The sequence below is a fragment of the Bombus affinis genome, chromosome 8, assembly GCF_024516045.1.
Source record: "Bombus affinis isolate iyBomAffi1 chromosome 8, iyBomAffi1.2, whole genome shotgun sequence".
NCBI lineage: Eukaryota > Metazoa > Arthropoda > Insecta > Hymenoptera > Apidae > Bombus > Bombus affinis.
In genome coordinates this window covers 16,852,439-16,866,711 of record NC_066351.1, presented here as the reverse complement: position 1 = coordinate 16,866,711, position 14,273 = coordinate 16,852,439, and the positions used below count along the sequence as shown (strand labels likewise).

The 14,273-nt window shown below is 33.5% G+C and overlaps 3 protein-coding genes across 4 annotated transcripts in view; 1 reads left to right on the top strand and 2 right to left on the bottom strand.

The window, feature by feature from the left end:
• The first annotated feature begins 259 nt into the window (after positions 1 to 259).
• Positions 260 to 2,445, top strand: LOC126919507 (growth hormone-inducible transmembrane protein-like). 2 transcript variants are annotated; one of them, XM_050728840.1, is made up of 5 exons: positions 260 to 423; positions 617 to 834; positions 1,245 to 1,356; positions 1,453 to 2,070; positions 2,143 to 2,445. In XM_050728840.1, the coding sequence occupies exons 2-5, from the start codon at positions 633 to 635 to the stop codon at positions 2,228 to 2,230; spliced, it is 1,020 nt and encodes a 339-aa protein (XP_050584797.1). In that variant the 5' UTR covers positions 260 to 423; positions 617 to 632; the 3' UTR covers positions 2,231 to 2,445. The 2 variants fall into 2 exon arrangements, with proteins under 2 accessions (XP_050584797.1, XP_050584798.1); XM_050728841.1 differs by having other exon boundaries at positions 368 to 535.
• A 50-nt stretch (positions 2,446 to 2,495) lies between these two features.
• LOC126919494 (TBC1 domain family member 25) lies at positions 2,496 to 13,182 on the bottom strand. Its single transcript, XM_050728805.1, has 9 exons — positions 12,403 to 13,182; positions 9,528 to 9,637; positions 7,666 to 7,761; positions 7,416 to 7,578; positions 5,976 to 6,633; positions 5,179 to 5,566; positions 4,796 to 5,107; positions 4,226 to 4,642; positions 2,496 to 4,138 (listed from the first exon to the last, which is right to left on the bottom strand). Exons 1-9 carry the CDS (start codon positions 12,442 to 12,444, stop codon positions 3,718 to 3,720), a joined length of 2,607 nt encoding a protein of 868 aa, XP_050584762.1. The 5' UTR covers positions 12,445 to 13,182; the 3' UTR covers positions 2,496 to 3,717.
• LOC126919496 (ATP-dependent RNA helicase DHX33) overlaps positions 11,892 to 14,273 on the bottom strand; it is a 250,860-nt gene continuing 248,478 nt past the window's right edge. The window contains exon 8 of the mRNA XM_050728811.1: positions 11,892 to 11,901. The gene's annotated coding sequence lies outside the window, so the exon portion shown is untranslated. The remainder of the gene's footprint in view (positions 11,902 to 14,273) is intronic.

Sequence of the window (14,273 nt, the reverse complement as noted above, 5' to 3'; positions counted from 1 at the left end):
AGCCTATCTGTGTGCATAATTTCGGGTATCTGTACACTACTAAACAAAGAAATCATTCCGAACCACGTATATATTTTTTAACAATTAGAAATAGATATTATGTACAACCTTTTGTTCTGTTATAAAAACAAATGATTTTTTATTTTTATGACGCAAAGTAATATAAAGTAAAATTCAATCTATGTATACGTATATGAAATATATAAATTAGGATCTGATATGTTCGATCGAAAATTTAACAAATTCAATGCAACTATGTACCAAAGATGGCACTTTCATCGCGTACATCATGATTTCTTTACAACGTTTCTACTATCTGTATGATATCTATTTCAAAGTTTTAGACGCATATATCACGGAAATTGTCAGCATTAGCGATTCGAGATATTGATTTGTCGTGAACAATTGCAGCTTACCGCGTCTGTGAGTAATCACAAGAAATTTTTGCGAAAAACTATTGATCTGAAGTTTTAAATAAATCTTGCTAGATATGTGAATATTTTTCAAACTTTTAAAAGATAATTCGTTCAAAATCGTGTGTACTTTTTGTTTAACATACCTAGGCTAATATGCGGATATCATCGATGTTTTTATTAACAAATATATTATTTTTCAGACATTAGCATGCAAAAATGATGCTTGCTAGGGTATGTCGAAGTACCGTCTCATCAAATTTGGTCAGTCTACTAAAGGCTCCAATTAATTCGAAACCGTTTATTCCGAGAATTCAATCTACCAGATTATTTGCTAACGATGGACGAAGTGCATTTGCAAGATCGGCTCGTAGATCAGCCACTATTTCAGAGCAGGCAATGGCTCCTGCAGGAGAAACAGGTAAGATTTCAATTCATACACGAAGTATGTAGAACAAACGTAATAATAGAGAACACATATGCAATATGATGCAATTGCAATTATGAATATGGATTATGGGTTATTTCATATGAGCTGTTCCACATTTTCGTGTATTCATTGAATGTAGTAATAAGAAGGGGAGAGGAGTGATCCTATTTTATAAGTATTTTTTAACATTTTTAAGATTTATCATGTAATATACATTATAACCAATTTATTGGTATAATGTTATACGTGCGCAATAAATAATCCTAATATGTTTCTTTTATTTCTAAACTTCATTTACTTTGTTAATTCTTGAGTCTTAATTCTTTGGCGTTAATAGCAGTAAAGTTAATTCTGTGATATATGTATTAAACTTACTACTGAAAATACTTTTGTATTCATAGCATTCACTATTGGGAAAGGAGTTGTTGCTGGTGGTGCTGTAATAGGAATAGGTTCACTGTGCTATTATGGTTTGGGATTGTCACCATCTATGGGAGCTATAGATTATGCAAAGTATTTTCTTTTAATCAGAGTTACAGTTACGAGAATATTATCAGTTGTAGAATAGCAAAATAGAATATAATACGATATATATATAATTCTTTATAGGTTATGGCCCCAATATGTGAAAGATAGAATTAAGACTACATACATGTACCTCGGTGCTTCTATAGTAAGCAGCACTGTAGCTGCAGCAGTATGTTTACGTTCACCAACTATGATGAACTTGGTAATGCGTCAAGGATGGGTTGCCATGTTAGTAACATTAGCATCTGTTTGGGGTAGTGGAATATTGTTACAGACTATCCCATACAAAGAAGGTTTTGGTGCAAAACAAATAGCATGGTTGATACATACTGGTACTGTTGGTGCATTCCTTGCACCTTTGTACTTACTTGGGGGACCTTTGGTTCTTAGAGCTGCATGGTATACTGCTGGTGTAGTTGGTGGTTTATCAGTAGTTGCAGTTTGTGCACCAAATGAAAAGTTTCTGAACATGGGAGGTCCATTAGCGGTTGGTTTGGGTTTTGTATTTGCAAGTAGTGTTGGATCAATGTTTTTACCACCTACAACAGCTCTTGGATCTGGTTTGTATTCAATATCTTTGTATGGTGGTCTGGTGCTCTTCTCTATGCTTCTTCTGTATGATACACAACGTATCATCAAACAAGCAGAAACATATCCAACCCATGAATACCTAGCAAGGCCATACGATCCAATTAATAAGTAAGTAATTTAATAAACATGTGAAATTTGACAAACACTTACGACATATACATTTTATACTTCTTATTTCAGCGCGATTTCTGTTTATATGGATGCAGTGAATATCTTTGTAAGAATCCTCACAATGTTAGCAAATGGAGGAAGTAAAAGACAAAAGTAAAAGAGTGGATGTCTTTTTGAGTAGGTCAATAAAAGAATTATGGAGTCTCATACCATGTTTGAAAAACGCCGTGATTTAGTATTAAACTTAAAATAAACTTAAAATTATTTTGCAATAAATCAACTTTATATGTACAATCTACTTCATGTTATATTATAAGATGATATGTAAATTATTAGCTTATTTAAAATAAAGTATAAAACAGAAAAAGTAAATTTCTTTTGGAAAACATGCAGAGGACGTATTTATACTTAATCACTAGCGATAAAATTAAATGCAGTTTATTGTCGTTCCTCAAACATATTGTTCGAGAACAAAGTAAGATACAGCTACTAAATTAATTATAGGTATTTTACAAATTTAAGCCGGTCACTTAATTTTAAATCGAGGTACAGTGAGAAAGATGATGCGGTGCAATTGATATTGTGCAAAGTGTCGAAGGATAGTGCCGGAGATAAAGTAGATTTAACATTTCATCTGCATACCAGGTCGTTGACGACTAGCAATTATAACTAGTAATTAGGTAATTTCTTAGTTTACCTATAATATTTTCGTTTAAATTTAGCTTCTCTTAAAGAAATGATGGTAAGATGTATCAATGAAAACTATGAAATAATATTTTAGAAATCTGGAAGAGTATTAAAAAATTTTTGGGTATTTTTTAAAATGCAAAAGACGTAAAAGGATGTGGATGGACTTAAGTGAACCAGTATGCAGACAACGTTAGTAAAAATAAATAGTTGCAGACGGAGGGTTTAATGTCGTGTCATTCTCAACATGATTACGTTTTAAAGTCTGTCGTAATGTTTTTACATCAACAAGTATCGAAGAAACGTTTACTTCATTTAGTTCCATGAATTATGCGAAATATAAGAATTATTTTCAACTGGTGGTAACAAGTGCTATCACACTGCAGATAATTACATTAGTTTATATGTGTATTTGTATTTAATAATACATGATCGCCAAGAAGGTTAACCCTTCCAAACTGAAATTAGTTTTTCCTAAGAAAATAAACTTTTATTAATAAGAAACTCATCAATAGACAGTAAATGTAAAGATAAATGCAAATAAATAATATAAAAATTATCATATCTTGAGACATATGTTCATCAAACAATAATAAGATTTGGATTGGATATACATAATATGTATCGCATATAATATGCTTAGGAAGATTAAAGGAATACACGAAGAATTAATGATTTTTTTACGAAAGCACGATTAAAGGAGCACCTCGAGGAGATTATTTAAATTTCTTATTGCCTAGTTTATCACTGATACGCATTTTACCTGATATCTTTCTTCATTTACAGAAGTGTTTTGATTCACCTTTTAGATTTAAAAAACATATTTTAAACTTATTTTTTTTTTTTTTTTGTGATTTGTCTTGAACGGTACACAATATATTTTAAAATCGTCCATTTCGTATTTCATGTTATATGGTAGGTGTCGATAAGTACAATGAATATTCAAGCATTATCAGGCTACACATTAACAGAATCTGACTTCGCACCTAATGACGATGAAGAATGCCTTCTAAGATAACCAGCGAATAGTTGCCTCGCTTGATTGAGCACTCGAATAACGTTATGTCGACGAACCATTTTATCGAAATGCATTGCCATTTCGTTATAATCCATTTGATTACGCATAACAAAGTCTCTGTGTTGCAATAACAGAGTAATACAAAGGAACATAAGGAACGGATTACCACCACCAAATTCGTGAGGTGGAGGTAGAGAAGTTTCTCCCAACTGATCTTCGCAAGTTCCTGCTGGAATAAGATTTGTAAGCTCTGTGGCTTCTTCACAGTGTTCTTGTACCGATTGTTTTATTGGACTTTCTTGTACTGTTGCATTTTGGTGCCAACTTTCTGCCTCCTCGCTGTCCGAAGCAGATTCGGACCTATGAAATTTTATAATTTTTATATTTAACGCTGTGTACACTTGGAAATATATAATTCTTGTGGAATTATAAAAAGTTGGTCTATACCTTGTAGTCCGTTTAAGTAATCTAATTGGGGTAACAGATTTAACACCATTCTGATCTTCTAATATCTCGCCATCATACTCGAGTTCTGCTTGCTCATCTGGAGTAGCTGGATGATTCTTTTGTTGTAACGTGTGCAGAGGATTCTCCCATACAAATACATCCGCAGCTGGACTACACCTTGCCAACTCTGTATCTGTTTCGCTGTCGGCTAATTCGCTTTCTCGTTTAGATAGAACACAATCACATTGTTGATCACTCGGCGGTGATGGTCCGAAGACTTGTCGATCGAGTGATTCTAGTTCCAGTCTTAATTCTCTAGTCATTGATGTAGTCATTGGAAAAAAATCTGTTGGGTCATCCGGCGAACTTGGTTCATCTCTTAAAACTCTAATTACTCCGCTCTCGCTCGAAACGCGTCTAGAAAATAATATATTTACCGGTTATAACATTATTTTTACCCATTATTTATATAAAACGGATAAGAATAACATGCTGGTATTTCTGATAAATTATGTTTATCTATATTGAATCGAATTGAATTGTATTTATATCGAAAATATATTGTTTCACCTCAACTCTGGCTCAGCATCGCTTGGTGTTATTTTGCTACGGTTGAGGCTCGTAAAGTTCAAAAATTCGTTCAAATTCTTTACTACTCGGGCGCATTTCTTTTCACCATCATTTTCATTATTTTTTGTTTGTTGATGTTCTTTACTAGGTAACGACAGTCTTTCTTTCAATTCCAGCAAGTTTACGCGTTTAGATTTACCAGACAGAGAATCTGTACTTAGGCACTTTTCCGTAGATTCCGTGTTTCTTCGATTTTTCGCTGTCGTCAAGTCATTTTCTGGCTCAGAAAACGTCTCGTAAGGAGAGCTCGATCTGTAGACAGCGGGTTTCACTTTATATTATTATTTCTATTTCACTGCTTTCATCGATTTGCATAGAAGTACCTTTTTGAGTCACCGTTAGTTTCTGTAGAGCTTTGCAAAGATGGATCCTCCGCGTTAAGAGTCTTTCTTTTACCAGTAGTGGTGATACTCGCGGAAGAGCTTTGTCGTCTGATAGCACAAACTTTCGTGTATGCGTTCTCACGAATATGTTTTACATTTGGGCTTGGCGGTGGCGAAGGTGGAGGAAAAGGTACTTCGGCCAGACTAAGTTCTCCGTTTGGCGGTGACGCTGGCAAAGCAGCCCACAATACTTCGAGCATTCTCAGAGCATCGTCCAAAGCAAATTCACGTTTCATTTCTAATAAAAGCCATCGATAACAGAACAATAGGTCGTCCGCTTGATGGGATTTTAAATAAGCATAGAAGTCTGGGTCATAATGTTGTAAACCTTAAAAAATGTAGATATTTTATAACAATTGATAGACAGACGTAATATTTATTAAATGAATTTCCTAATTTGAAAGGATTACATACATCGATTAGAAGATTGTTTTCTTTCTATTCTAACAATAAGCAATCAATCAGTTGCTTTTTGGAAGATAATCTTTTCCTTTCTCGTTTACCGTTCATTTTAATGTAAAAAATGGTTCCATATCATAATTTTTTAATAATATATAATAATATATATTTTTTAATAACTGGGAATATATAAGTTACATTATATTTTATATTTCAGTTATAGCTGTAACTATTATAACTATAATATTACGTTGTAACTTTTACGCATATGACATTTTTTTATACCGAAGAAATCACAATCTCCTAATTATTTAAACAACATATTCAATTTTACATACCTTCAGCCAAATGTGCAAATTTCGTAGTCATAGCAATTCCATCAAGCATAAAGTTGTCTTTCAATCTCCTCATAAGAGCGCACAGGCATATGTATGCTTGTGCTTCGTCCCTCATAATAACCAATAAAGGTGAAGCCAGATCGCTCATACCTTGACAGTAACTGACACTCGGATGATTTAAGGCATACGTAGTTAAGATATTAAAGAGACTAGCCGTATTCTGATTATCGTCAGAACCACCGTAAAACTTGTGATGTCTATCCGTTCTTAGAACATCTTTTCGTACCATACTCGTTACATATGCCAAATCTCCGACGTTTTGTCCCTTTTGTACCAGGATTTTCCATCTTTCTCGAAGATTTTGATACTCTTGCGATTTTTTCTTCATGTAATCCATCCTCTCGCGACCGGACATTCCTTCGGGATATACGTTTAGAATGTGTTTCCAAACCACCTTCCGCAGGCTAGGTTCAATTCCACCGAAGTATATGACGGCTCTTAATTCTTTAGGGTGTATTACTTGTCCGATGGGATCCAAAAATCGTCGGAACTCTGCGTCTGTCAATGGTGGTCGTGGTGGTTGAGCACCTTGCTGGTGCGAAGATTCTTCGCTCAAATTACCCAAAGCACGTTGAACCATGTTCAGTGTTCTTTCCATCTGTAAAAAGAAAGAAAGAGGAAAAAAAAAAAAAAAAAAAAAAAAAGGAAAGACCGGTCTGATTTATAACGTATACATCTATTCTATGGTAATTGATCTTTTTAAATTTTATGAATTGCGAAATACCTTTTTATGAACATATTAATTCCGATCAATCTTATCTTTGCTTCAAATGCTTCCGAAGAAGTGAAATATAATGGAGATGTCGAAAAAATTGTAGGCCATGCTCAAAATTAGGAGAAAATTGCATGTATAATTTTGGAGATTTTGTGACGGACGGTTGAAAAAATATAGTAAAAAAATCGAGAGAAACGCGAGAGAAATTGTAAAATAACGTTTTTCGCTAATAAATTTGCGTAAATTTTTCAAAAGTTAAAATTTTGATAAACCATTTTTGTTTATACGATATTAAAATGACCAAAAGGAGAAAATTTGATTTATCGAAAGGACTTTTTGTTAGACTGATCGATGACCATAAAAAATAATGTAACGAGTAAACGGGGAATATAAAATAGGTAAAAGAGAAATTTCCTGTGTCACAAGTGTGTTGCTACAAGTAACGAAATTAAATAAAGTAATTAAAAAATTTAATATACATTTCAATTCAATCATAAATAACATTCCAAGGTTAACCATTCAGATATCTTGTAATCACCTCAAAGACACATACAAACATATTGTATATGATATCCTTGTATTCAGTTAAGAGGGAAGTGGAAAATAAAACGAATAACTGGAAACAGAATGACAGATGATGGAAGGACAACGAGTGAAGTACTCGCCTTGTTCATTATTAGACCCGGTAACTTGGGCGTCTTATATGGAAACCCGGTTTCTTGTCGAGTCGACACTTCCTGTGCATTTTGTTCCCAATAACATTCGCAGTCGCCTGTCTCTCCGAACGGCTTTAGGTTGACTTGCAGATATAGATACGGTTCAGAAGCGCTATAATAAAATGCGTTATCGGTTGAAACAACGGAGTTCGGTATCTTTAATCACCTAGGTACCAGTGGTATTATATAAAATATTTACCTAATAAACGCAGCATCCAAGTCCCAGTCAGAAAGTAGGAATAAATATGTTTCCGATCCATAGTCATCTATTGCTCGATAAGAAACTGTGAATTCTCTGGAAATATTTCAGAAATTTATTTCTTTTATCGCAAGTTAACTTTTTACAATTTCTTCTTCGATTATCTAATAATTTTCTGACATTCTCGATATTTTGTCTCGATATTCAAGTGTTAAACTCTTACATTAAGTTTAAAATAATCATCAAGTAGAAAAACATTCTATTTTTTATCATTTAATTTTGCGCTCATTCTACAAGCTTAATCGATGAATAAAAGATGTATTAGGTGTAGATGTATATAAGAATGCTTTTAAATCTACGTTCTTTAATCTATATATTCATCAATTTTAAGTTTCTAATTTATATTACAATTATTACACATTATGTTGTGTGTGTGTGTGCGTGTAGAGGGAGGTGAAATTAGTAAAAGAATTCGTGGTATATTTATGATATGTTAGGATGAGATAGAGAGAAGGAGTGTGTGTGTGTGTGTGTGTGTGTGTTAGTTTAGCGGGATCGGTGAATTAAATATTGTAAGAATTTGTAGATTTGAAAGTCTTGCAATCCGATAGGTGTGATATCGACAAATTAGGATTAAACTGCTATATATAGCGTGGGTAATTTTTAAATTATTAACATTTCCCTCTGCTGACTAAATCTGTTTGTATTATTTCGAAACATTTGCATCGTAATTGAATGATTGATAGAAAGTAGCAGACAATTGCAAACCGATCGAGCTATCTACCATTAATCGACGCAACGATAAAGTGAAAAAATATATTCCAAGATTATTGTAATTCAAAGTCAAATCGGAATGTCTCGCCATCTGCCGTTACGTTCATTTCTTTTGTACTTTCGATACATCTAATTAAATACTACTTGTTTCTTTTGTGATAGTAACACGAGAATACAATCTAATTTAATTATTGGCGAAAGTATTTATTACGATTCTGTCATAATTAAACACCGATCTCGTTCTTGGTAATTCGAGTTTAAATAATTCAGAAAAAGCTTAACAAAACATTAATTTCTAGATAAAATTCAAATTAAAAATTTTATGTTTAATTTATAAGACTTCCACGTTCTTTTCGAAAATGTTTTTATTTATTTTATAACGTTTCTTTACGTCTTATTATTCTTTTTCTATTATTACTATTTAATGTTTTATGTTTAGCTCTCATAGTTGGTAATGAGAAAAAACTCGTGGAAAATTTTGCTTCTCCGACCTAACGCGTTATGAAACGGCGTGCTCGGTTTTATAGATAAATGGTAATCGCTACGCGTGGTAATGGTAATCCAAAACAAACGAACATTAGCCGAAGGTAGAGTAGCGGTCAAAAGTTTTACACGACTACATATTTTTGACAGATTATCGCACTATATTACAGATATTAAAATTATATAATCAACAGTTCGCGATTGTCCTTACAATCAGGCGCGCGCGCACTCACACTCTATCTACGAACCAGCAAGAGAGTTCATTGAAACGTGGACGATGCTTGACACAACAAATATAAAACGATTCGGTGCTGCGAATATTAATTTAAGACGAATATTCAAATACAGCGGTGCTTTGAATTAATAGGTCAAAATAGCGAGACTATTTAAAATAATATATTAAATTTGTAATAGCAATTATTAAATCGAAGCGAAGAACATGAGTAGAGTCAATAATCTACCTAGCCCACAAGATAAAAGATTCGTCAAAATAGTTGTGATTATTTGTAGATGCAAGACTTAACTTTTTTCTATAAACTTTTTCTTATTCCTCAGTTTCACTCACGACCATTAATAACTCGGCATTAATAACAGTAAAATCTCACCCTTTGATATCGAACGCTTTGATGAGTATACTTTGAAGCACTTCGATGGATGTTATCTGCGGATCCACGCTGAACTTCCGATACTCTGGCTGATGTCTGGTCTCGCATTTCTAAACATAAATATACCGAACGTTCGATCAATTTTCCTTCTGTTTACCTCTGTTATAAAACGTGCGTCCCGTTTCTTTTCGTTTCGTTTCGTTTCGTTTCGTTTCGTTTATAGAATTGAAATACTTGTCTTCGACAGAATTAAACAATTCACTATATTGTATGACGGTAAAATCTCGAAAAATTGTTTTTATACAGAAAGCAAAAAATATATCTTATACGGTTGTTATTAATTTCAACATGTAAATTAATTGCTATATATATACGAGAAATTTGTTAAGTCTTATCAAAGTAAATCTATTTTTTCTACACACAACGTATATATCGTATGTATAAATAGTTTAAATGATAGGTATAATTTACATATATATAGTACAGGGAGGATTAAAGTCTACCAGTCACAGTTGATAAATCTCGTTTGATTTTTCATGAATCGAAAACTAAGTTTCAGTGTTATTTTCACTGTGCATAATATTAGCCTTGAATCGTTTGACCGTTAAACGCAAGAATTTGGAAAGAGGTACCTTTCCAAGGTACAAAAATGACCAATCTTTCTGTAGCTCGAACAAGAGAAATATTTGTACATCATTCTATAGGTTCCAAGAAATTATAAAAGCACACTCCTTTACCGGTCATTCATTAAGATAATGAGAGAGTCGTAGACAAAGTTCAAATAATGAAGCAAACGAAACGAAACGAAACGAAACGAAACGAAACGAAACGAAACGAAACGAAAGATTGGTAATCGTTAACTTCAAATGATCGTAGCTTTGTAACAAATGGATGAAATTTAAACATTCGAACCCTATTTTGCGGCTAAAACTTGATATTTATATTGTACGGCAAAATATTTGTTAACGTTCCTAGAAAAAGATAATTATGATGAAGCGTAATGATAACGCGATGATGATAAATAAGTAATATTATGATTCTTTTAAATAAAGATAGCGTATCGAATTGGTGTTACACGTACGTTACATACGAGCCAATGCATTGAAGCTTAAGAAAAGTTTGTAAAAGTAATAGACGTACAAAAATTCCATAAAATCTATTACAGTTCGCAATTATATTATTTAAGTGTATTTAAATAATAATAATGATATAATAGGATATACATGTATAAAATTAATAATAATAAAGCAATATGTACACCAAAGTACCTAACGAAAGTACATATAATTAGTAAGAAAAAGAAGAGAGAGAGATAAAGGAAAAAAAACAGGACGAGACTAGAATAATATTAAAAGGATTTCTATATATAGAAATTAGAAGTCGATTTCGGTTGGCAATTACACTGTCACGCCTATTATATAAATGCTCTTTTAATTATACTTGTTCTAACTTCGATCGAATGTATTGGATCAATTATGCCATTGTCAGATAATATTAACACGTGCAGAATTGCAGGATTTTGAGGTTAAGGTTAGATATTGCAACGAAACTATTAATATTTTCGATTTAATATGAAATATGAAATACATATATACGTATATGAAACAAAATGATTGGTTGTAATATTTTCAGTAATGTTTCCATATAGGACACACGAACAGACATTTTTTTTTTCTTAGTATTTTAATAAGCTATCATCAATAACGAGTACAAATAAATGAACCATAACATGAGAGAGTTTCAAAATAATAAAATTCGCTTTACACTAGCAATATATTATGAATTATTAGAAATATTTTAGTCAACCAACATTTTTCCAATTTTTGCACATGAAGAATATGTTTGATAACAGACACAAAAGAGATCCATGTTTGTATCCCTGTAAAAACAGATGTCTTGTGCTTTTAAATTTTGATTGTTAATCTTTTGAAGGTGAAAATAATTGCCGGGAAATGGGATGAAACTTTGATTCTCAAACTGTGTACTAATAAATATATATATATAACAAGACAATATATAAGATATATAAATAAATATATATAACAGGATGTTATACGTTGTCTCGGTACAGACAACTCTCCGACATTTGTTTAATTTTCTGCCAAGTGTCACACGTAGGTATTTGCAGGGTTTGCATAGGAAAATAGGGGAGATGTTACGGCTGTTCATGATTCGAAATTTCTGCCGCAATGCCATAGGAACATTTTGTCGAATACCCGGTGAAATAGCGACGCGTTCTAATTATTTTTACAGAACGTTGGTTATTCCAATTATGAAATGCGACGTGTTGCCGTTGCCGCGCGACGCCTCGCTTTCTTTATCCGAATCTATTTAAAAGATGTACACGTACATATGCGAGCATATCAAAAACTTTCTACGGGTAGTAACAATTTACAACTATCTAGCAAGATAGAAATGGAATTCGTCTTTATTATCTGGAACGAATTCACGCTTCGATTTCGAGTTGGAGTGATATTGAGCTTATACGATATTGAGACTGCGTTTTCAATGATGTTACATTGGAGCTTTAAATCCCTATACTCCTACTGAAAATTTATTATTTCAAGTATTTTGTAAACAATGTCACTAATATATATATATATATATATATATATATAAAGAGTGGATAGTAAACGCAGGGAAATATCGTTATCAATATAGAAAGAATATTTCTCTTTTTTTTTATCAAATTCAACAATGAGAATTTGACCATTCGACGATCAGAATAGATTTGGTTTTTAAATGTCTTTCAGCGTGTAATAATGAAACATTATTTTCGAGAAAGTTTCATTGTAATTTTATGCGAGTCGCGTGTAACTTTATGTCGATGCAATGGTGAAGCGTGCAATATTATGTTGTATAACATGAACTGTACCTTTACTTTGACGCGCACAGCTTCTCTAGGACAACCGAACATGTTTGACGTTGATATTCAGGCTATTTCGTGCACGCGAAAAAGGACGTTCAATAATTCAGGACAGCTCCAGATCTATCAAAATGCGCATCTCCTTGAGGACGTTCTTATGACACCGAACGAAGCTCCACATTTTTATGGGTAATCCAGTCCTGATAGGTTAATTCGTTTCACGCGACGCGTAACGAGCCACCTTAAAGCTTTCACTTTTTCCCAAGAAAAGCATAGTAGCGTCTTGTCAGAGTACAGCACCACCACGTTTCTCTAACAAAATCCAAGTTTCTGGACAACCACCGATTGACATTTGGCATAAGAGTTCATGATCGTTCGCGATGACGAGGTGTATCCCGAAACCCCAACAGCTGTCGATGATGACACGTTTCAGAATATTAGGTTTCGAAATCGTTTCGCGCGTTACTCGAGTTTCGACTACACAAAGATCGGTCGTCGTCACCGTGATCGTTGACTGACGATACCGTCTGCTCTCGTGATTCGTGTCTCGTGTTTAATCGGCCGAAATTGTATGTCCCTTTCTTCGTTAAAATCACTGATGTTGCAACGAACGGAGGGATGGTATTTCGAAACGTGACAAGCGGAACGCAGACGAATAGAAATGCCGATGGAAATTGGCGTTACGTTCTCGCGAGGAAAGAGAGAAAGAGCGAGAAAGAAAGAAGCGAGCGAACTGAAGCGAGCCGCGTTTGTACGCCAAATTTAGTTTAACCAGAGAGGAAACGAGCGCTCACGCCCGTAGTTCTAGTTGTTCCACGGTACAGCTGCTGCACCATGCGGCCAGGTGCTGAATTTAATCGACGTTAGCACGTACAAGAACCTATAAAATTAGGGATCTGCTCTGTTTGGTTGGAATTTAGCATATACAAGAACCTATGTATTTAAGCTTAAAGTTAGGGATCTGCCCTGTTTGGTTATGCACTAGCATAGACAAGAACCTATTTAATTGTACGTTTCTACGGAAAAATTTATATCTACTATTCTATCCGAGATAGAGAAATATAAGAATGACAAAATCGCGCAACAATAATACTAGTTGTAAGTTGCCTGAAAAGGAGAGATTAATTGTTTACTATATCTTTGAAGGATGACACGCATAAGGCAATAGTGGAAATTCCTCTTTGGTATTATAAAATAGAAATTAAATAAATGAAATAAAAAGAAAAAAAAAATTAAGGATTACATTTGTCTTTAATAAAGATACTTATAATGCAGGATAGAACAATTTTCCCGATTTTCATGTAATAATTAGTAGTAACATACCATATTTTATGTAATAATAACAACTTTACTCGTGTAACGCATAAAAGCTTTTCATTAAGAAGATAATCTTATTCGTAATCGTTACTCAACATTGTCTTAAATATGTTTCCTATTCCCCAATTTCATCAATTTCACTGTTTGAATGCACTAAGTTTGCGCGCAGCTTGTAGATACGAAAATTGTGCGCTCCTATTTGCGCAATGTGTCGCAAAGTCAAATCGAGCGTGTCTATTGGCGCAGAATATTGTCAAAGTCAAATCTGGCGTGCCTATTGGTGCAGAATATCGTCAAATGAAATTGCGCGTTCCTATTGGCGGAATATATTGTCACGTTGAATCGAGCATTCCTATTGGTGCGATATATTGGAAAGTCGTAGTTTCGTTGAGTGACGTTATACTCTTGAAAGTGGAGCGAAAATTCGTCTCATCGAGCGTTACCCTGTCCTTATTAGTACTTTCGTTTCGACTTTATCAACATTTCTACACTTTTATCTGCTTCATACAAATAGTACGTTCGTATTGATCATAATTTTAGTAAAACTAAGTAGTATCCGATGT

What these genes read in the sequence shown, in the direction of transcription:
- LOC126919507 (XM_050728840.1), top strand. Translation starts at nt 633, where the DNA reads ATGATGCTTGCTAGGGTATGTCGAAGTACCGTCTCATCAAATTTGGTC. An exon ending in GGAGCTATAGATTATGCAAA is followed by an intron (nt 1,357 to 1,452) that starts GTATTTTCTTTT and finishes AATTCTTTATAG; the next exon opens with GTTATGGCCCCAATATGTGA. An exon ending in CCATACGATCCAATTAATAA is followed by an intron (nt 2,071 to 2,142) that starts GTAAGTAATTTA and finishes TTCTTATTTCAG; the next exon opens with CGCGATTTCTGTTTATATGG.
- LOC126919494 (XM_050728805.1), bottom strand. Translation starts at nt 12,444, where the DNA reads ATGTTCGGTTGTCCTAGAGAAGCTGTGCGCGTCAAAGTAAAG. An exon ending in TTGGATGCTGCGTTTATTAG is followed by an intron (nt 7,579 to 7,665) that starts GTAAATATTTTA and finishes ATTTTATTATAG; the next exon opens with CGCTTCTGAACCGTATCTAT. An exon ending in GATGCTGAGCCAGAGTTGAG is followed by an intron (nt 4,643 to 4,795) that starts GTGAAACAATAT and finishes ATTATTTTCTAG; the next exon opens with ACGCGTTTCGAGCGAGAGCG.